This window comes from Tetrao urogallus (assembly GCF_951394365.1).
Source record: "Tetrao urogallus genome assembly, chromosome: 7".
Lineage (NCBI taxonomy): Eukaryota > Metazoa > Chordata > Aves > Galliformes > Phasianidae > Tetrao > Tetrao urogallus.
The window spans coordinates 29,068,203-29,090,991 of record NC_136820.1 but is presented as its reverse complement, the minus strand read 5'-3'; the positions used below and the strand labels follow the sequence as shown (position 1 = coordinate 29,090,991).

At 39.9% G+C, this 22,789-nt stretch overlaps 1 protein-coding gene across 1 annotated transcript in view; it reads right to left on the bottom strand.

The window, feature by feature from the left end:
* CDK6 (cyclin dependent kinase 6) overlaps positions 1-22,789 on the bottom strand; it is a gene marked incomplete at both ends in the record, with an annotated part of 119,630 nt that overhangs the window by 26,795 nt on the left and 70,046 nt on the right. Inside the window, one exon of the mRNA XM_079538133.1 lies at positions 3,647-3,756. Coding sequence (XP_079394259.1) covers positions 3,647-3,756 — 110 coding nt within the window. The remainder of the gene's footprint in view (positions 1-3,646; positions 3,757-22,789) is intronic.

The window sequence follows — 22,789 nt, the reverse complement described above, 5'->3', positions numbered from 1 at the left end:
GCCCTTCCCTCCCCTAAACCACTGGCCATGGCTTCCACTTTGGAGCCGCCCTCAGTCCTTCAGCCAGCTGGAAGAGTTTCACGTATCCAGACAGAAGCGAGGACCTACTTCCAAACTTGCCTTACTCCTTAATGAATTGTTCATGGAGTAGGAGGTACAAGATCCTTTCCTACTGGCAAGGAAAATGCTCCCTATTGGTGTGAAACTTTTTTATAAAGTTTAATCCTTGTTTTTTTACCTAAATATATTACTTGGTCATGCTTTGCAGAAACAAGATTAATGCAAATAGCTCAATATTCTCTGGGCCGAGACAAGACATGCAGACTGTCAGTCTATCTTCCCACTATGCCAAAGAACACCCAATGCCATTAGGCCCATCAAACTTTCCAGCTTTATCTGTGAAAGATTCTGTGATACCAAAAGCAACCAAGAGCACACTGCACAATTTTCTTTATTGGTCATTATTATCAATGGACCTCAGCTTTTAAATCAAGAAAGGAGCCACTGTGATAAATACATTTACATGTTTTTCAGCTAAGGACAGTCCACCCAAATATGGCAATCTACTTGACTAGACATGAGATTAAAAAACCTGAAACTATCCTATAAGGAAATCTGAAAGTATTGCTTCATCTGGGACTGCTCTCTTCAGCAGCTGGGCTTCAGGATACAGTCTTCATTCATATACACCCAATTTTCGTGCCCACAAACCCTGATGGGCTGAGGTGCTAGCAGGTACACACCAAAGCACAAAAACCTACAAATCTGTACTGTAAAAATGTGTAGGTTTTAAGTATAGCTATGATGTTATTGAAATCTCAGATTTCAGGACTTTAGTCCTCAGCTGAGAAGTGCCATTTGGCCAACTGAATCAGCCAATATGTTCAAATTTATTCTCTGTGTTAGACATACATTTACTTATTCGTGTGTATGAACTCCAATATTATAATCCATAAATCCATAAATCCTTTATGTGTTTTGTATCTTTTTTTTTTTTTTTTAAAGATATCTTTTTTGCATTTGTTCTACACTGGTTTGAATTAAGAGTGGTTTAAATTAAATAAAGTGTTTTCCACTTAGAGACATGTTTACCTCTAATATGGTAACGCTGGACCAGTCATACAAAGCCCACCTCCCTCCCAAGGCTACAGAACCCCGACTGTACCTGCAACTACCTACAAAACTGTATTCTGGTAAACTGTAGTTAAAAAGTGTCTGCACTTTTGAATGTTTGCTTGGCATGAACAGAATTCTGATATATTTTGTGATGCTTTATTTGTTATAGCGTTTTATTTCCAAAAAAGTTAAATCTCTGTAATAGCAAAAGACCCAGAAGAGTCTCAGTATATTTCTTAAAAAAGCTTTAAAATCTTTCAAAGAGGAAGGACAATGGAGTAGGGAAAGAAGGAAACAAGAACACAGTAAAACAATAAAAAGTTGTCTTAACACCAAACCAACATGTATTCTAAGCTTTAGCTACACTGTCATACCTTGTTGTAGGAGCACTAGTGGAAATGCAGATGGGTGATTACCCAAGGGCACTACCATTTTTCAAAATTAGCTGTTCCATTTATTTAATATTTTGGAAACAATCCATGAAGTTTGCAAAATTTCAGTTTATTGCTACTAAGGTCACAGTAACACGGGCTTTTCTTTTGCAATCCATGAAGAAAATCAGAAAGACAATATATATGATATATAGGGAGTATTGCAACATTAAGCCAATACAACACTCAGTGCTGGCCATTATAGCTTTATGGCAATGAGGTTTTAGGTTAGTATTCCAAATCACACTTGTATACTGAAGGATGTGAAAGTCATACTGTTTCCAGTGAAACAACATAGTACATACAGACTTGGCAGATGCCTGACTTCTACAGTTTTTGACAGTCTCCCAAATTTAGGACTAGAAATGTCAGACTGACCCTGCATTTGGCAGGAATAATAGAAGTTCTGGTTTTATCAAACTGCACTTGAAGTAAGATCACATTTCCCTTAAAAAAAATCTCTGATTTTGTAATATTAATATAATATTTGCATTTGTAAACCAACAGAAAATTTAACTGTCCTTAACTAAATTTACTGTATTGTACTTTGGGATTTGGAGTCAGTGAGGCTCTGGGAGTCATACATCACAAAAATGAAATTAAATTGGTGGTGCTTGCATATGGCAATATTTTGCATCTGCCAGAATACCACAAATTAAATGAGAAAAAATGAGAGCTTTGAGAAAGTAATAAAGCTCTGTGTTCATTTGTTTTGTCCTGTATCACTTCTATCACCAATGCTAAAAACAGAGCTGTTGACTCTGCTGCTATTATCAGTAAAAAGTATCAACAGCTTAATACCATCACGAACCTGGCAGTATATGAGATAAGACTAAACTTTTTAAAGTTTAAAGCAATGAAGGGCTTAATTGATCCCCCTAAAATCCACATTCTTCTTTTCTCTCATCTTCTGACTTCATTTCTGAGTCAGACACAGAGAGGGTGGAGTGTACTAATTCTACCCAGGCCATTTGACCAGGCAAGAAGCCCAAGAAAAATGATTTTTCCATATACTAATATTAATAAATAGTGGAATCTCAAAGTTCTTTTGCAAGACTCCAACTTGTATTTTGAACTTCACACTATAAATTCATCTCAATTTGCTGTTTTTAAATAGCTGTTTTCTCAAGGCCCTTGTAGTATGGCTTCGTCTTTTAAATTGTATTGATTCTGTTTTTTATGCCTCTCAGTGTTATCATTTTCTTTCCTGTTTTCTTTATATTCTTTATGTTCTTTGATTTAACAGTATAGGTGTATCAAAATTATACATACAGTTTCTCCATGGAGATCATGCAGAATTTTTGCAATAAACTCAATGGAAATGCATGTGTTTGGGTTAATATTGAGACAGGTCTATCTTGCTAAGGTTCTTGAGGGGTTGTTCCTCTCCACACCCTACAGTCTCAATCTCAGTGTACTACCATAGGAATGAACAGCACACATACTTCTCTTGCATTCACAAATCAACTTCATCTAGCTACAATATTCCATAGCAAAATAGTTCTGATTGTTACTCTAATTGAATCAGCTGATCTTTAATCTTTTCTTCTTTTTAACCTGCATTTAACTGTCTCCATTCCCCTTCACCCTGGCAAAATAACTTATTCTTCAAATTCCTACCTCTGTTTCCAGAAATCAACTTTACAATGACTTCCAAAATCTCAGATATGCCAAGAGAGGACTATGAGCAAACGACTGATGGTCTAATGCACAAACACCAGAGCAAGAAGACTCTGGTGAATGCTGGGCCCTTTCTAGAATGCAGCTTTACTCAAAATAATCAACAGCCCCTCTAGATCGTATTTATCTGCATTTGGATTCAGGTGTAACAGAAATACAATGCTTGTATACACTTTACCAAGAGCTCAGGGAGACTCCTACTGAAAGACTCTAAAATTGTTAAAGGTATGAATTTGCAACGGATGATTACGTCCTGTGCTGTAAATGAAGCATCCTATCAGTCCTATCAGTCCTTTCCAACATTAACATGATCCAAGGTATTGTGCCAGAAATCACTGCACATTCTTTTATATTTCAAATTAAAAAAAAAAAAAAAAAAAAAAAAAAGAAGAAGAAGAAAGTAAAGTAGCATTTCTTACTTTCGACGGAACATTTCTGCAAATATGCAACCAACGCTCCAAAGATCAACTGGTGTTGCATAGCTGGACTGAAGCAAAACTTCAGGAGCTCTATACCACAAAGTAACAACCTGAAAAATAAAAAGAAAGGTAAGTTACAGCAAACTTAGCTGTAGAACTAAAATCTCAAAGTGCTACTGCACACAGATCCAATTTAACTTCATCCAAACTGCAAAGGCAAACTTATTTGACCAGGATCTTGCATGGAGAATCTACATATGGGTAAGCTGCAATAACAATGAATCAGGTAGTATCATTTCCCCAGAACAGAGCAGTTCAACAGTACAACAAAAATGTAGTATCACAGTTAAGCATTGGCATGATACTACAATATCCCAGAACACTGTCAGAACAGCTCTTTGAACCCTATGCAACTTACAGAACCCAAATGTTTTCCAATGGATGTTCACATTCTCTGCAGAGCAAACATTAGACTGTTGATCAAGGGCTGCTTTTCTTAAACACTTCATTAGACTTCCTGGGTGTCATCACCCTAGTGCCAAATTGGAAGCCAGGAAGTTAAAGAATCCTGTAGGTTTACCTGTGAGATAAATCAGAACCTGTAGCCCATGTTTATCCTAAGCTCTTCATAGTTCAACTAGTATATTTTCTTGCAAAAGGAAGTGGTAATGGAGCTGGACTGGCCAACCTGGGCAAATGTGTCCTACCTTTCTCAGAAGTTCTTTCTTCATGCTGAACTGAAGACATTTATTATTTTACCAGATGGATACATTTTAAGTTAAAACCTCCCCAAAAGCTGTCCGTTACAAAAGACATTCAGTGCTGTCCGTCATGGTGTCCTTGGACACCAAGATCCTTACGTTGTCTTTGTTTTCACCCAAGCAGCACAGCACTGGGATCCTTGGCAGGTTCCTGGCCTTCAGCTCTGTGACTGTCTCTGTTCATGTGCCATGGGTAACAGCAGCACTAACTTCTCCCACAACTTATTTCCAAATGATATAGTCTTTTCCAGGGACATATGCCACGTAAAATGCCTGCTTTCAGGCAGTCATTCATGTTGCAATGTGTCGTAAAGACACAGCTGGAATTTCACTGACACTGCTTCATTGATGGAGTTTGATGAGTCCTGCACACTGGACCCACAACAGAGATGGGACACTTCATGTTTACTCTTTTGTTTCTCATAAATCAACCAAATACAGATGAGGCTGACTGTATCTTCGGTACATTTACAGAAGAACACGAAGAGCTTCCTTAGAGTTTTGAGTGAGCTACTATGTAGCTAAAATATAATCTCAGAGCCAGAGGAGTATCCTGCTCCTGCGTGCATGCACTTGTAATACAACACAGGATTGTCAGCTAAATGGCAATATATTCTCAGTGCATGCTATAATTTAAATTTCTGTCAATATTAACTTATGGGCAGTAAGGGTATCAAAAATTACTAGTTTCTTTCTCCAACTAATACAAAAGTGAGTATTGGAAATGCAGTGTACAGGAGAAGCAAGACAAAGCAAAAAAAAAAAAAAAAGAAAAGAAAAAGAATGAAGTGCACCGATAACACAAAAATAACTTAAAAATTATGTTAAATAGAATGAATTTCAAAACTGGTACAAAGATATGTATAACAAGAGTGTTTTTTTTTTTTTAAATGATAACCATATAATTGTCTTCTAAGCATAAATAACAATGGAAGCAATCAGTTGAATTTGCCGGTCAAAGCCAGCAGAAACAAAAGCAAATACAGCGTTTATTATGATCATTACACGCCCCGACAGCCTTTGGAACTCCTGAAAGGCTACTGAAGGGAGGTTCACGGATATTTGCACAAGTGGTCATATTTGCTAACAGTCCTCTTAAACGCTTTGATCTCTATTTATAAAATTTGTCTTTGAAACAGTTCAATAACACGGTGCAAAGTACCGCACCGGCAATCTCAATTCCAGCTACCTGTCCTCATAACCAGATTCCTGTACGGAAGCTGAGCACTAACTCTATTTGCCTTGCTCCTGATTGGGTAGCGTACCAATGATGTTTTTCCAAAATGTTTCCCTGCCTATGAAAAAAGGTAAGGCTTCTCCAGAGATTCACAACCGGGACAGAAGACATATATGTAGCATAAGGTCAGGGAATTTTTACTGGAGCTGCCCTACCTGAACCAGTGGCAATTACTCCTACAATACATGCAGGGTTTTGGCGATGCAGAATCTCTCTCGAGCTCTGATGAGCACTTTCACTTTCTCAGGAAACTTGTGGAAAATCTTTCTGAAGAAACAGTGGTTTGAGAAATCAAATATAACAAGTTCAACTAGTGCCAGTTGAAATACCACCGCAACCCACCATTCCCGGTTTGAGACCCTCACGGCTCTTCTCGTACAAAGCGAAAAGATGCTTTATTTCCTCCAGTTCCACATTAAGGACTGTGGGGATGTATGCGAGACAGCTCGGTGAGCCCTGCTGACAACGTACGCCCCACCCTAAGTGCCATTTCCTGGGAAATGCAGCACAGGGGCCACAACGCTCCCGAGAGGCGCCTCGCAGCTCTGCATGCCCTGCACTGCTTGGGGAGCACTGCTGCTTCCAGAAGGCTGCAGGCATGCAGCGTGCCGGCTGCCTCTCCCACGTGGCCTCACGCTGGCACAGCTCCCCAGCACGCACCCTGCTGCCCTCAGTGCACGTGTTTGCAGAGGAGCGGGAGATTTTGTTTCTGAGTAATTTGGAAACTTAAACCTTAAGAAAGTGATTTCCAAAGTCTTGTAGATCAATTCCAGCAACTGCCTGATGGCTTTGTAGTCAGAGAGGAAGTGATCTGTGAAGTGCTGTTCTGATATGCTCTGCCATTATGGCAATTATAAAAGTGATCAAGTAACACTTATGGTTCATAATATGCAAAACTGCATTTCAAAACCTGAACGTGAAAGGGCTCAACGTTTACTAAATGTCAGTTTGCACACAAGTAATGCCACATATGGCTTCTTCATTGCTCAGGGCCTTCTGCAAAGCATGAGTTGTGCAGATGATGCAGTGCTTCTGACAGAGTTTCACACTCCCTTTTGCTTACCATAGAAACCAAGAAAATATTTGTGGACATTCCATTAACATTTGCAGATAAGTAGAAACGAAAATTATTCTGAACACAGGATATGGTGGCTGAACAACTAGATCATCACTTCCTCTTTAGTATGGTTCTGACTGAGAATGAAAAAATGCTTTGCTTAGGTAAGCCACATCACCAGTAAGACGCGCCCTCCATGCATGGCAGCGAGCACTTTGGTGCTGCTTCCTGATACAGCCCCCTTTTTAGGACCAAAATCTCAAATTTCTGCTCTGTTACACTTTGCTTAAATTCTGCCGGCCCTGAAAATTTGCCACTTGTAATGTGGCAGCTGGTGACCACTCTGCAGGAAAAGGCATTTGTGCTTATACGCTGACAGAGATCCTAATGCAGTGCAAGGTTCTCGTCTACCTCTGAGGTCGCAGGTCTCAGAGAGCATGCTGCATTTTAGCCCTCTCAGCTAATGAACTTCCTTCTGTTGCCTCTTCCCTTCCCCTCACCCGCCCAGCTTCTTTATCCCCTCTCTTGCTCCAGCCAGGTTTCTTTCAGCTCTCCTGAACCCCAGCTCCTCTCCCAGTTCTGCCACATATCAGTGGTTCCCTGATGTCAGGGAACATACTTAATCCAGTGCTGCACATGTGCAAACAGCCAAGTGGACATAGTCTGCTTCCTGAGCTCCTCAGAATGTCATACTTGGTTTCCTCTTCTTCCAGCTGCCCCAAATGCTCCAGAGCCAAATTAGCTCCTTTTCCCCTTTAACCAGTCTTTAGATTTTCTGCTTGTTCTGCCAGTCCCCAGGATATCACGACTTTTGTATTTTCTACAGATTAGTCTACATACAAGAAAACAGAATAATTTGCACGCTGAGACCTAAAGGAGAAACTTTACTCCATTTCCACTGTACATTTTGTGACTCTACTATCCAGATGGGATGATAACAGTTAAAGAACAATATCAGTAGCGAGTGCTGCTTCTTACATTTTAAATATCAATAGATTTAGGCAGCATGCCAGAATGAAAATAAATGAAATATATATCTAAGAGGCATGAGAAAGGTAAGAACATCTGAAAAATTGTACCAGTGCTGTGTTGGACTTGCAATGAATGAAGATGGCAATGTGCTCAGTCAGAAATAAAAAGCTGTATTTACAGTCTGAAGAAGGATACTTTTTCTCTGAAATAAAGCTATCTGCCTTATTATACCTGACAGACATTGCTATCTGGGACCACCTAGCCCCAGGAGGTTCACTCCTGCACTTCATGATTCCTATTTCTGATGTAAAATCAAATTATGGTACATATCTGTTCAGCAGCATTGCAAACACAAGACCTAGGCATCGTGTCTGTCTCAGTTAATTTCCATTTACTTTACAGAGCAGATTTTCACTTCTGGATATCTGCTTAATTTAAAGGGATCTGTGCAATGCACAGCCCTTTCCAAATATAGTTGCTGTCTGAATAGCATACAGTTCAAAAAAGACAAAGACAAACAGAGGTTTAGGGATGGGGTTGAGTAACAGAGACACAAAAGACTACATTTCGGTTTGCCACAGACTTTAAGTACAGACCAATGCCCAGTTGCACAGCTACAGGAACAAAGCAGGGATCAGACTGTAACACAGTGGCTATGTCTGTGCTGGGAAATTAAATGGGACAGGAAACGTTCCTTTGGCACGGAGACCAACAGGCACAGAGTGGCCTATGTCCATGTTACTAAATTCTCAAGCCTCCAAAAAAAGGTGACCGCATGCAAACTGCTTATTGGGAATGGACTTTGGTCCATGCTTAACTGTGCCTAGGAACTGTCTGGGGGAAGGCTAGTTGGCATAACTCAAAACCGTGCCAGGAACCATTCTAATAATTTAACAGTATAGACAATTGAGCTCCAGTACCCACGAATGCTTCCTGGCACTCTTTAATCCACCAGCCAGTGAGTCAGACTGTGGCCCCGCGTCTTCCTTTCACTTCAGATAGAAGGCATTTTGCTATGCTTCTCTCATCCCCACAGAACCAGAGGCTCCAAGAGGGTGGCGGGTGTGCAACCAGGGCCCACTCCTCATCCCACCCCATTCTGCTCCCAAGGGGTAATGATGAGCCTTGCAGGAACGCTAATTTCCCCTCCCTTCTCCTTTACTGAGCAGAAGGAAACCAGGCTGGAGGCAGTCAGAACTGTGATTAAATGATGTGACTTGAAATGCTGCGAAAGTTTGTGCATAGAAACCAATGAAATAAATTGAACAACATGAAAAGAGAGAACTGTTTCTTCTGCTTTTGTATCCTATATCAGTAACTTTTAGCTCAGAGATATAAAGGTTTATTCAGATATTTTCTGCTTTATCCAGTACTTAAGATGCCTCTGGTATAGAGTCCTCATAAAGAGAAACTGGAATAAAGAGCACCTGAAGAAGGATCCATCTCACATAGCATTATATACCTACATCTGAGCCACTCAGATTTCTTTTGCAGTCAGAGGAAAGAAACTGGCATTCCGAGAGTGCAACTCATCTTATTTTACTGTAAGAGTGTAGTACAGGTCAAATGAACGTATACTGCAACTACTTACTGTCTGAGGACAACCTAGCTGGCCCACAAGCAGAGGTCTTCATTTTAGACATCTCAAGCTGGATGTGATTAATTCCACTCTAATTATTTCTGAAGGAACTTTGAAGAGGCCTGTAAAACCTCTTAAAATATAAGCTGTCATAGATAACGTGTCACAGAAAAGATTAACAGAATGCTCAGATTCATACAAAGTAATCTTTAATCCAAATAAAATTCTTCTTCCTAATCTTTTGCTTTTGTCATTACAGTTTCTTCTGTATTGGTTTTGGTGCTGATTTTGTTAAAGATATTTGCTATTAGACACCGGCTCCTTTTGTTGTTTAAACCATTTGAGCCTCACGAAAGATTATTTCTAAATTGGAAATTCCTGAACATGGCTCTTCAGTTATTCTGTACAGTTTCCATTGGGGTTTTCACATGATGTTTGGGGCATCTTTCTGACTCTTTTTCATCTATTTTTGTCTTTTTGTTGTTGTTGAGTAAAATGAGGGAATGTAACTATAGGATACATGGTACAGCACACAGAATCTAGCTCTGTAGTGTTGCTTCATGGTGGCCAACATCACCAAAAACCTCTCTCCTGATTCAAACTTCTCACAGGGGTTTAAAGAGGAATCTTTAAAATTTCACAATGGAGCTATTACTGCACGGCTTCTCATTCAGGGCTAGTGCTCTAAAATGACTTGTGCAATTTTCTTCAGACTCTGTGGCAAATTTCTCCTCAGCTGTGAGTAAGCTTGACCCACTCACCACAGACTAGTGGAGAGGACTGAATTACAGATGCCTACAAGTGCTTGCACATTGCCTGAAGCTTGGCTTCAATCTCTGCTGCAAAGAGATTCTCTCTAATGCAGCTCCCTCTTGCTTGCTAGAAATGCCATGCTCAATCTCCACAGAGCCTGAAAAGAAGAAATGCGATTTCTTAAGTGAATATGTTTAAAAATCCCATGCTGGCCTGACAGTGTATCACTACTCAATATTAAAAAACACCACGTTTCAGCAGATATGGCCTGGAATAGTGACTGAGAACCAGCATGGGGCATGGCTGCGGTGGCAATTCATAGTGGGTGACACTAGGCAAGAAGCCCTGATGGGGCCCTGCATGCTGCTCTGTGCTTCCCGCACAGCTCAGGCCAGCCCTGCTCTGTGCTGTGCAGGTACGTGCAGCCAGGCTGTGGGCCGGCTCTGGTCCTCTGCAGGGCAACACAAATCAGCTGCACAGCTCCTACTGTGGGGCTGCTCCCCACCTCTGCATCACCTTTCACAGCAACCTCCAGCATGGGGAGAGAACCTTTCCAAAACCCACTTGTCCATAAGGTGCAATAATGCCAAGCATGGGTTTTTCAGCCTTAGAATCATCGTGAATTCAACATATCTTTCATCCCTGGTTTGGAAGCGGAGCATGCCTGCTTTGCCAGCTGGGGACTGCCTTACTGTATTTTCCTAACACTGTCCTTAAAATATTCACTGAGCATTCTAGGTTTACAGAGAAAGCCTGGACTCTCTCTCTGAAGACCTATTATCATTGTTAACTGTAAACGGAGACAGGTAATAATCATTACACTATACAATATTCCCAGGGACAGCATCAGTCTGAGTAATTATGTTGATTTTATTCCATTTTTTGAGTAGTGGTTCTTTCACTGCTATGTAGCTGTCTGCAGTTCATCACAGATGTAGGTATCGCTGGTGAGAATGTTCCTTAGAGAAAGACAGTTATATTTTGTCTTTTTATAAAAACATTAAATAGTTTTCCTTTTACAGTAAAAGTGAACCAAACTACCCTGGTGGATTTTAGAAAGCACTTCACTTATTGACCAGAAGTTCAATACATGTATATAGACAACATCCTTCTGAGTGCTATGAGTCTCATGAAATGCACATGGTAGCACCAATTTTATCCTTTTACTTAAATTTGTCTCAGCTTCAGAGGCATGCACAATTAGCTGCTTCCTGAAAAGTGTAAAGATAGTCCTTCCTATTTCATTAGTTAAACCATCAAGAAAAAATACCTATTTATAGTAGAGACAAGTCCTGATCACACGTAGCACCCACTATCAAGCTGTTATTTCAGATCGTGAGCTTTCCTTTTTGATGTTAAAACATTTGTGATTTGAAGAAAGGAAGATTTTGCATCAACTGTAAGGTAGAAAGTGAAGAAACCATTCATTCCTTTGGTGGTTTATACACACAAAACTGATCAAAATTTTGTTTTTTTATTTCTAGGAAGAACCACATAACCGAGTGCGGCGGTGGTGCTGGAGAATATTTCTAGGTACATCCGTTGTCAGCCTGAGTGATGTTATGTGTATGCATGTATGTGTGTGTGTGTTTGCACTTCATACATGCAAATACAAATACTTGCGGAAGACACTTCACCTACATTCAGTGGCTTTTACCTCAAGAGTTTCTGTGCTGTGGTGTGCAAAAGCTACTAGAAAGGAAAAGTGGCTCTTTATGTGAGGTAATACTTTCACGCACTAGGTAGAACTCAGAACTTATCTCAAAACTAATACAAGGAAATATATTTCCATTAAGCTGAAAAATTCACAGAATTCTGTACTGATACTATACTGAGAACCTTAGAGACGAATTGAAATTTCACTTGAAAAGCATTTTATCTTTATATGAAGAGAAAGAAGCAAAAATAACATTAGCAGCATCACAGTACCTGATTCAGAGTCCATGGAGGAGAGGCTTACCAATGCTACCTCTCTGTTAAAATCAAAACCACGATGCCCTAATCTCTTAGCTGCAGAGAAGCTTTCTGTGGAATATGGGACAGCCCCGATTTTTACAGAAGTGGTCAGCTTTGCATGCAATGAGGTTTGTCCTGATACTGCAATGTATTTATACAGAGATCTGGCTGTAGCAATCTGTCTCATTTCCACTCACATCAGACACCTGCTGCTTTTAGATACCTGATGAAATGGTCATAATTTCTAGTATCATACTTCCAGCCTTGTTCCAGTTGCTTTGCTCCACCACAAAACCGATGTTCCTAGTATGCTTTGAGATATTCCACTGAGATGGCTGGCATCCAGCTCTTCTCTGGTCTCCCACCTCACTTATCCTGGGAGAATGAGAATATGCAGCTCTGATTTGCACTAAGGACCAAAGCATGGTCCCCATTATAAGGGGATGCTGAGCTTCTCTGGAAGCTGCCCATGTGACTGCCTAATCTCTTCCTGAGTTCATCATGGCTAAACTAGAACACTTAAGCCTTGCCACTTATGTGTTGGCTTTATAATGAAGACCAGCTTTCCCCTGCTACTAGAAAATTGGAGTCTGGTTAACAGAAAAATGCCTCTCTACTTCCTGGGTTCTGTGTTAAGCTTTGATTCTCAACAGAAAAAATAAAGCAAAACAAACCATGGATGCCACTGCAGGCTTCTCTCCCATGGAGCTTGGGTACATTTCTATTTCAAACCATCTTTAACAAAAGGAGATGATGCACACAAAAAACGAGTCTCAAAAAATAGATTAAATGCTGCGAGTTATCTAGGTGAGAGACTTTACTGTGGTCTCTGCATCTGCTTCCAGAATGCGGCATTAAAAAGCTTTTAATGAAATAACATCAAAAATGGCTTGAACAAACGAGTCACTTTGAAAAAGAAGGAAAGAATCCATACCATTTACAGGCATATATAACCACTGAGTGCTAGTTTAACAAAGAATTCTAGTAGGAACTGGGATTGTTATATATTGTTATTAAGAACAGTTTTCTAGTTTGGGACTCTTTAAGAGGGAAGATTTGCTGCAAGAACCTTCCACAAGATACAGTTTTCATTCAGTTGAGAGTGAAACTTATAAACCAATGCTATGCTTTGATCTAATGGCAAGACTTGACAAGGAAAGTAAGGATACAAATAGTGATCACTGCATATTTAAGAAAGCTGTACCTTGCCTGCATACTGGCAGTGTGTGCAGAGGGCATGTGTGCATCTGCAGGTTAGTTGCTAAGTACTTACCTAGTCTACATCAAGAATGTGTAACAGGGGCAAAATAAACTTAATTAATCTTTCTCCAAATGTCTTTTCTACTTAAAGTCTGATTTGGACAAGAGTAGTCTCCGGCACACCTAAAATTAAGAAATTTTTCTGGGTAATTTATAAAACTGATTTCATATTACTTTTTCTATAACGAAACTACATTTTAGATATCACTATTAAAAATTCTTTTTGTCACTTTGAGCTCTGTTCATTGCTATGTCCTATCAACTCCTGTGAGACATACCCATTTACCATGACACTAATTGTAATTTTTCCCCATTAGTATTCCATGGTATGGTGGGATCTTCTAGCACATTATGAAGTGTTCTGCTGCCACACAGCCCTTCTTCTCTGAAGAAGATTGGTGCTGCGATGCCCCTGCTAAAAATGTAAACTTGTGCTGCTGCTGATAAAGGCTCTAGCGAGGCTTAAGTAAGAGCCTGGAGGCAAAGTACCAATGATAGGATAAAATGGCTGGTGGAGCAACATCTGTCAATGATACTCAAATGAAGCAATAGCTTACAGTTAAACCTCCTATGTTACAGCAATCCCCCCAGAGAACCCAGGATTGCAAACAAGAGAGCTTTTCTGCAACAAAAGCTCCTCTTGGGATGCCTCTGTTCTCACTGCTTTGCAAGGGTGCAAACTTCAATCATATTATCACCATGACAGCTGACAATGAAGATGGACCCGTCTACATCTGCAGTATTAAGAATTTGGGCAACTCTGCGCAAATCTGTCCTACATCTGAAATTGAACGTGGTAGATTTTTACTTAAGTGTCAATAAATGCATGGCTTTAAATTAAAGTAAGCAGAAGTGTAAATGATACATTAGAAATGGAACTAAACAAGATTCTTCAAAATAATGTTTAAGGAAACAAAAATTCTCATGAAATATGTTTCTACAAACAAATGAGAAATGAGGTTTAGAAGCATAAAGGTTTTCAAAAAAGATTAACTTTCCATACACAGGTGTAACATATGGATAGGTACACATATTTATGTACACATACATGACCACAGCCAAGACAAGGACCTGCTGTAGGCCTATAATTTCATGGCAAAGCAGGAAGATTTTCACAGAAAGGGTAAGAGGAGGCTCCAGAGTATTTTAATCTCAATACTGAATAGCTTTGTAGACTGCAGACCCACAAAAACACTGGGCACAATCCACTGATTTTCCAAATCTATAAGCTTTGTAGGCATCCTTACTGGCTAAATTCCTCTTCTTCTAATCTGAATGTGTCTGTGAGTCTTCACAGTAGCTGATCACATAATTGAAAAAGCCTATGTTGCAGGAACAAATAGCTCTACTGCATGTGAAATATATTTAGGCAGACAGCACCCTAGATACCTGGATGCTCTCCACAGAAGTCCACATGGAGTCCCACCTAGGGAAGTCTGTGACTAAGAGTGGTGATAGAAGCAATACATGTCTGCATCTACATTAACATCTTTTACAGATGTTTTTATGTTAATCTCAAAGTGGAAACTCAGCCTGAAGGGGACTTACCAAGCACCTCCTACATCCAAGAAAATAATTTGACCACTAGGCCAGGGTTTTTTTGGGTGACAATTCTTTCCTCGCCTTTGCTCAAGCCAAGTCACCATTCTGCCAGGAGTATATGAGTCATGGGGCAAGACTGTGTCTGAAAGTAGCCGAGAGCTTAAGGACAATCAGCTGGAGGGGGCGAGGAGCCGAGTTTCTGGATAACTACTCTCTGTAATGTGTATGCATTTTACATTAGACCATCACTGGATAAAAATAAAAGCAGGCATTAATTACATTAACCAGGCTGGAGTCTACCCTGGATCTAGACAGATTGTATTCTCTCTCTCTGACTCTAACAGATGGGATTCATAAAACCTCTAGAGGATGGCACTCCACTTTATCCTGTGAAGGAAGAAGCAACATCTCCTCCCTTGTTACTTGATACATCACTCACTAACCAAAAGTTATGATTCACAGTACAAAGAGAAGCTCAACTTTTTCAAAGAACACAAAAGAAAATTTCTTCCATTTGTAAATTTTAGAGGACTTTCTAAACTAAAATTAAGATTCTGAAAATTTAGCAGTAAAACAGAATATTGCAATTGCTCCAGTATTACAACCTGTAAGGCTTTATTTCCCATTCTTAACATTAAAGCCTGTATTATCATTCTCCTTAGGGAAATAATTATGCATAGATAGGTTGCGTAAAAAATATCTGACTCAGTCTAGGTCACTAAAGACTCTACTCCATAGTGGTTATGGTCTTATAGAAACATAAAATGTTGTATTTGTGAAAATGATGTTGTAGAGAAGCTTTTTTTCAGATCATTCACCTCTCTCAAAATTGATACAAAGCATCTTGTTTAAGCTAGAGAGATAATAGCAAGACAATTAAAAAAAATGTTCAAGGTAATGAGTGCTTTCATTTTACAAGTTCTCGTGTCTGAGGGCACTGCATCAGGCTAAAGGACAACGAGATAAGAACAATATTGCTAGTTGCTAACAAATGGCAGATAAAAGAGCTCTTCTGGATCCTGATGAAGTGACAGCATTCTACACATTCCAGTGAGTTGAGAAAGTTTTCCTGAGAACAGCAGCTATGTTACATGTGAAGTACCACTAAACACGCGTATCTCTATGTTTTCAAATTCCAGGGTGAGTAATGGCTCTTTCCCTCATCTCTTTAATTTGAACAGAAGCTCCTTCTCTCCTTCTGGACATGTGGGAATAACTTGCTGTGCTTCAGTTTCCATTAAGACGTATAAACGTATGTGCAGAAAGTAAAGAGAAGTTCTGTAGGACGCCATGGCCATGAGCCAATGTTTACAATCCCCTGGGTGGGAAACGCCGGGTGAAAGGCTCTCCATGGCAGGCTGTAGGAGTCTTTGCTGTTGCCGCCAGTGACCTTCTGCCTCTGTTTTCAGAGTAGCTCCCTTGTTAACCCCTTGTACACTGTCTGCAGAGAGGCCTCAGAGAGGAAACAGTTTCACTGAAGGTCTGAACTTACTTCCAGGTATCCAACTGACAAGACTCTGATTTCAGTGCTGGTTAAGGAAGCATGGACTAACGCACACACGCTGCATCGGCTATCTGTGCTGCTGCACTGACTGGTATTTTTAATAATCTAGAACTGGGTTTAGCTGTGCTTTGCATGTTACAAAGTGAACATTTCCAGCTTCGGGCAATGGACATCCTTTATAGGCACAGGGATTGTGAAACATGAGCATATTGAGAGAAAGAAACATCCAATTTACACAGAAATGTTCTGGCTCTCCATATCCAATCAGATATTTGCCAGGATTCCTCAGGGAGGAATGACACTTGAAGACCAGCTGATATGCATGGGAGCACTCAGAATGGAAAGTAGACCTGCTACTTTAAAAGGTTTTGCTTAAGAATGGAAAATACAAAATTCAGGAGCTCTCCTCCTGTGTCACAGCCCTTTTTTCTGCCCTGTGAATTACTCATGGATCTGGAAGAATACTTAGAAAAAAATAAAAATAGCCATGCGAAAAAGGCATTCAAATCTGGTTATCTCAATATGTAATCCATCCTTGAATAAGAAGAATAAATCAAATGGAAAATATACTCAGAGAGCTAGTGTAAATGTTCTAATGGTCTGAGATAGGGAGCCAAGAGCCCTTGTGATAACATCAACCTTGCCACCAGTTGACTACATTGCCTTGGAAAAATCAATTTTGTTGTCCTTATGTGTTTCTCCATCATCACAATGATTCCTGCCCGTGCCTTTTCCACACAAAGATCTGTACAGAGAAAGTCATCCCATGCAAAAATCTCTGCAAGGAATTAAGAGCGCCTGCCACTTCCAGAACACTTACACAGAATTAACAGCCGATTGTCAGGGACATCAATACCCTCCCCTCTGTAATGAACTTTCAGAGGAATTCCTGTAAATAACATCCTTTTGTGGCCAGGAAATCCTTCAGCGCATGACTCTGCGGACAATGAGAAGAGGGGAGCAGAGCTAGAAGCTAGAGCTTCTGCAGAGAGAACAAGCCCACGTGCATATGGCACTGGGATCACCAGTCCCTAACGATGCCACATGGTCCAAGGGTCTAAACTTAAAGATATTGAAGGTTTACAACAAGCTGAGAGAAACTCACCTATTTCTATAAGGTAAAAATGCCTTGCAAAAGAAAGCCAATATTATCAGTCTGTGTGTTAAACAAGCCAACTAGAAGCTCAGAAAAAGCTGTAGTCTGATGTGAAACACACACGTAATTTCGCCTGATTTCAGTGGGAGCTCTGGGTGTTAGAGGAAGACATCAGCAGTGGAATCATTTCTATCTTTGTTTTTAATTGTTATTATTTTTGATAGTAATCTTAGAGACAAAAATCAGAAATAGCCTATGTGTTCTACAGAGGATACAGTTACATATAATAAATACTATCTGCTTTTCTTGGAAAATGGCAGTCTGCAGGGAAAAAGTATTTTTTTATAATCAAAGCCAAAGAATTATTTTAGATTTCTTTGTTTCGTTACTATCATGAGGTTATATTACTGCTGTTTAAAATCATTAGGGTAAGACACTAGGAGTTTACAAGAACAGGCAGTAGGATGATTATTAGAAGGATACTGCTGATTTTAGATTCAACTTAGTTTTGTAATATGAAGCTTTTGTAAAACATAGGTCTAAATGATGTCTTCTTAAAATTTTATTTACAAAGCAACTTTAAATATTGGTTAAACTTTGTTTTGTTTTGGGCTACTGCAGGAAAATCTGCAAGTGAAACTTAAATGAAATAGGAGCAAGGACAAAATAATCTTCTAGCATAATCCAGTAAAAGGAAAGCAAGGAAACGGTGTAACTAATGGTAAAACAATGGATTTTACATCTTTTCAGTTGCAGCAAAAGTAAGAGAGGACTTTAGTGCTTCTTCTGATTAACTGAAGTGTTAGTCTGGCGATATGCCTTGAAAGTAATTATGTGGAGACTAATAGTACTTCTTAAAACAATTCTAGACCTGAACAATAATGTCAGGTACTGTAGATGACCTCTCTTAACTATCTTGCCATTCCTGTCTCTAGGTCCTGGGATGACAGTTCACAAGGAAATACTATACACAGGAATGTCATGTACATGATGTAGGTCACATGTGAGGCACCAATGTAGTTTTAATCTGTTAAATCTCATACAAGTACAGAACAGACTACTTACCACTCCCAGAATAAGTAAAATATAAATCAGCTCCTTTTTCAAAGGCTTGCCTAGTTTTTGACTGGACAAGGAATCAAAGCACTTACGGGAAATGAAGCCTATTCTAATCAATCTGACTTCCAGTGAAGTGTTACATACTTTATGCTGAAAAATAGCTCATTAGGTTGCAAAAATGTAATATGCTTGGACCTTGTACAAAGCATCTGACACTGTCCCATATGACATTCTTGTCTTTAAATTGGTGAGAGAGGTATTTCATGGATGGACCACTCAGTGAGTAAGAAAGTGGCTGGATGGTTGCACTCAAAGAGTTATGGTCAAGTGAAGGCTGGTAACAATTGGTGCTCCTCAGGGGTTGGTACTGGAACCAGTACTGCTGAACATCTTTCTCAGTGACATGCACAGTGGAACTGAGTGGACTCTCAGCAAGTTTCTGAGCAACACCAAGCTCTGTGGTGCAATGGGCATGCTGGGGGGAAAGGATGGACAGCTCTGAGAGGTGGGCTTGTGTGAATCTCAAAAAGTTCAACGAGACCAAGTGCAAGGTTGCGCACTTGAGGCAGGATGAATCCAAGCACAAATACAAGCCGGGTGGAGAATGGAAAGGAAATTTTCAACAGGATGAGAGAGTTGGAGTTTTTCAGCAGGAGAAGAGGATGCTCCAGGGTGACCTTTAAGCAGCCTACAAGTACCTAAAGGGGGCACAAGGTAAGCTCGATAAGGACTTGTCACAAAGGCACGTAGTGATAGGACAAGGGGCAATGGCTTTAAACTGAGGTAGACTTACATTAGTTATAAGGAAAAAAATCTTCACTATGCGGGTGGTGAGGCATTGGAACAGGTTGCCTGTAGAAGCTGTGGATGCCCCATATCTGAATGCATTCAGGGCTGGGTTGGATGGGCCTTTGGGCAGCCTGATCTAGTGCGAGATGTCCTTGCCCATGACAGGAAGGTTAGAACCAGATGATCTTGAATGTCTCTTCCAACCCAAAGAATTCTATGACTACATGAAAATTATGACTTTTAAAGACAATTTCTAAAGCAATTTCAATATTGTTACGGTTATGTTACCGAGCATAGACCTGCTTTTGCTTACTGATTTCAATAGTACTCAGGAAGTTTCATGCCTGCCAGTGAACAGTATCAAGCTATATTAATCTCTGCCATTCAACTGATTCTATTCATGATGTAGTGTTTTGATATCACATTGGCAGCTTGTGATCAATTGATGTCCCTAATTTTGCATTAATTATATTGATAGATTCCATTAGGGACTGGAAACACACAGTTTCTTTCAAGTGAAAAAGAATCAGTTTTCATAGGCACCTTGGCTTCTACAGAAGGAATCAGAATCTCTTTAAGACTCTCCTAACTCTCCACATTCCTTCTGGTAGCTGACAGCATTGCCTTTACTGAAGCAGCTTACAACTTTACCAAGATTTCAATGATTACAAAAATATTTCTGTGTTGTATCTCTCTGTCTTATACTCAGCTTTATTGCAATATTTCAGCTTTATTGTACTATTTCAGCTGAAGCAGCTCAGAAATTTCCATGAGTGAGGCTAGGTAAACACAATTGGTTTGTCCATCTTAAATTCTAGTCATCTTCTTTCTGAGAAGCTCTGGTGCCACCATGTTTTGAAGGAGAACCTATCACACTCAGCAGCAGAGATGAAAATAACTGGACAGACTGGGGGAATAGTGTATGTAAGCCCAACACACCTTTGCTGGGTTAAAGAACAATCTAGGCTGGGAACGTGCGTGAGAGATGACACTGACTGAAAAAGAAGACCATTAGTGATGGAGGGAAGAAGAAGGAAAAATGACCAATAAGGCATATGAAACTAGGATCTACAAAAAGCTCTATGAGGAGACAGGGGCTGATGAAGAAGGCCTGAAGTGGAGACCCAGGGTGATAGTGAAGATGATAATGGGCATGATTGGTACCAGTGGGAGGGCAAACTCCACAGAGGATTTGGGGTGGGAACTAGATTTAGTTGATAAAAGTGACTGAGCTGGAGGAGAGGCAGGAAAACAGATTTGAAGGGAAAATACACCAGTAGTAGTGTGCTGGAAGATGAATGGGAGCTAATATCTGGGAAATCCACTGGCAAGGTGTCCTGCCTCCTTCTAGTATAATCAGCTACTTGTGACAGTCAGCCGCTTCACCAGATACTCTGCAAGCTCAAATTGAAGAAATCTATGTTACTGATCCATAGTTTCAGCACTGTTGATAAGCACTGCGCATATGAAAAGAACACCAAGTGAAGAAGTTACTTTTTTTCACATGCTTTTCTTTTTTTCACAGGAGAAAACTGCACATGTAAAAAGAAATAATGGAATAGATGACTTCCATATTTTGCAGCTAAAACCAATCACAAAAATCTCTGCCCTAAAACCAAAAAAACAAACAAAGAAAAAACAAAGTACTTAACGCCAGAAGGAGCATGTGAGTTGGAACTGAAAGCAAGGCAACAAGGGCTGCTGGTGACTAAGGGACAGTACAAATATATCCAAAAATGCAGTAAATATCTATAACAGTTAAAGCTCACAACAGGAATTTGTTTCCCACCAACTGAAGTATGGACCTGCTGTAGCTGCAAACCCCGTCACTGCCTAAAGCAGTTGCTTCTCTTCTCTGTACATACTGGCGACTTCCACATCAACTCCCATCCTCTTTGGAGAAGCTGCCTAATAATACCTGCAAGGCTATCTGAACTGTAGAAGAAAATAACAGCAACCTGCTCTTGTTCATTCTCCGCTGTGTTCTAGTAATAACAAAATCACAACACTGTGTACAGTAAATCAGGAGTATAAAACTTCCTTAAAAAGATGCCAATACCTAAACTGTTTATATTGACAAAGGTAATAGAAAAACAGTATCAAACTTGCACGTTTATGTAACCTCCTGTTTTTATCCAAGTGTTAATGTTATACTGTGGGCCTCTGCCTAAAGCAGATAACGGTAAGGACTGATTTCATTGATGAGTTTAAAAAGGCAGCATTCACTGCTACTGAGGGTCTCCTCCTCGCAGCTGTTGCAGCGATGGCTTGTACTTAATGAAATTTTCTCCCTCTTTCCTCTGAAAACTTAACACCTATAATTTAACATTTAAAACACAGCCTCTATTTATGTATCTCAAAGTTCAACAAAAATTCACATGCTCTGACAGCATTTTATTTCTCGTAACAAAATCATTAAATTCATGCAGCAACAACTGAACTGCTCCATACACAGTATATAGTTAAAACTGCACAACTGAAGCCAAAATATGCACAGCTAAAAGGAATGTTACAGGGGGGCCTCTCTTAGTGAACAAAGCAGGCTCAGTTTGGCTCTTTTTCCCTAGCGCTACCACATCCGCACATCGTTAGTTGGAAAATTCCAGATATATGCTGTAATTTTTTGTGCTTTTTTTTCCCAGTACACTTGAGGCTTTAGTGTCCAGATGCCATTTTCCCCCCCTTATCTGTCCCTGGTAGTTTGGGTCTTTGCCAGTTGTGGTCAACAATTAATACAGCAAAAGAAAAATACAGTACACTCCCTGGCAACTGGCAGAGGCTCACAGGAAATACCAAATAAAAACTTTATTATGTATTGTTTAACTATTTTGTTTGCCTGTGGGCCACCCTGTTGTTGGTGTAATTTAGAAAAGCATGCTCCATCTGGATAATCTGTGCGCAGGCTCATTGTTCCCAGAATCTGTCACGCACAATCACTGCTTCAGCCTGTGGCCCTCTGCAGAAAGAAGCAAAGGCATGGCAGCCCTCCAGCCTGCATTCCTTTTCATTAGACAACTTGTGACCAAATGTTAGAATAGAAGAGTAACCTTTTAATATTCATGTAATTAATTTACTTTCCCCTTTAATTATAAACCTTCACGTGAAAAGAAGAAAATAAAAAGACTTTCCTTCATGATTCTATTCCATTCCCCATCCTTTCTGCTTGTTTTTTGGGACACGGAAGGTGCCAGGAGTAACACATAGGTACCAGCACCCCTGAATATTGGGAAATCCTCGTGGTCATAACATGTGTGTGACTTTTTACTTTACATATTAATTGCTCTGGTACATGGAGCATAATATAAGTTATAAAAGAAATGGAGAAATGAAATTCTTCCTATCTATATGCCGTTAAAGCATCTGCTTCTTGCTCTTACTCACTCACACAGTCAATTGAATACAAAGCAATTTTGCATCTGAAAACACAATAGACATCTAATTGAATCTCCCTTTCACACTAAGGCCACTTTATGACTAAAAATACTGTGTCATAACAGATTTTTGCTGTGTGGGCAATTCTGCTTTCCTGGAAAATGGTGCCGTTTCCTTCAGCTGAGGTTTGACCGATACTGAACTAG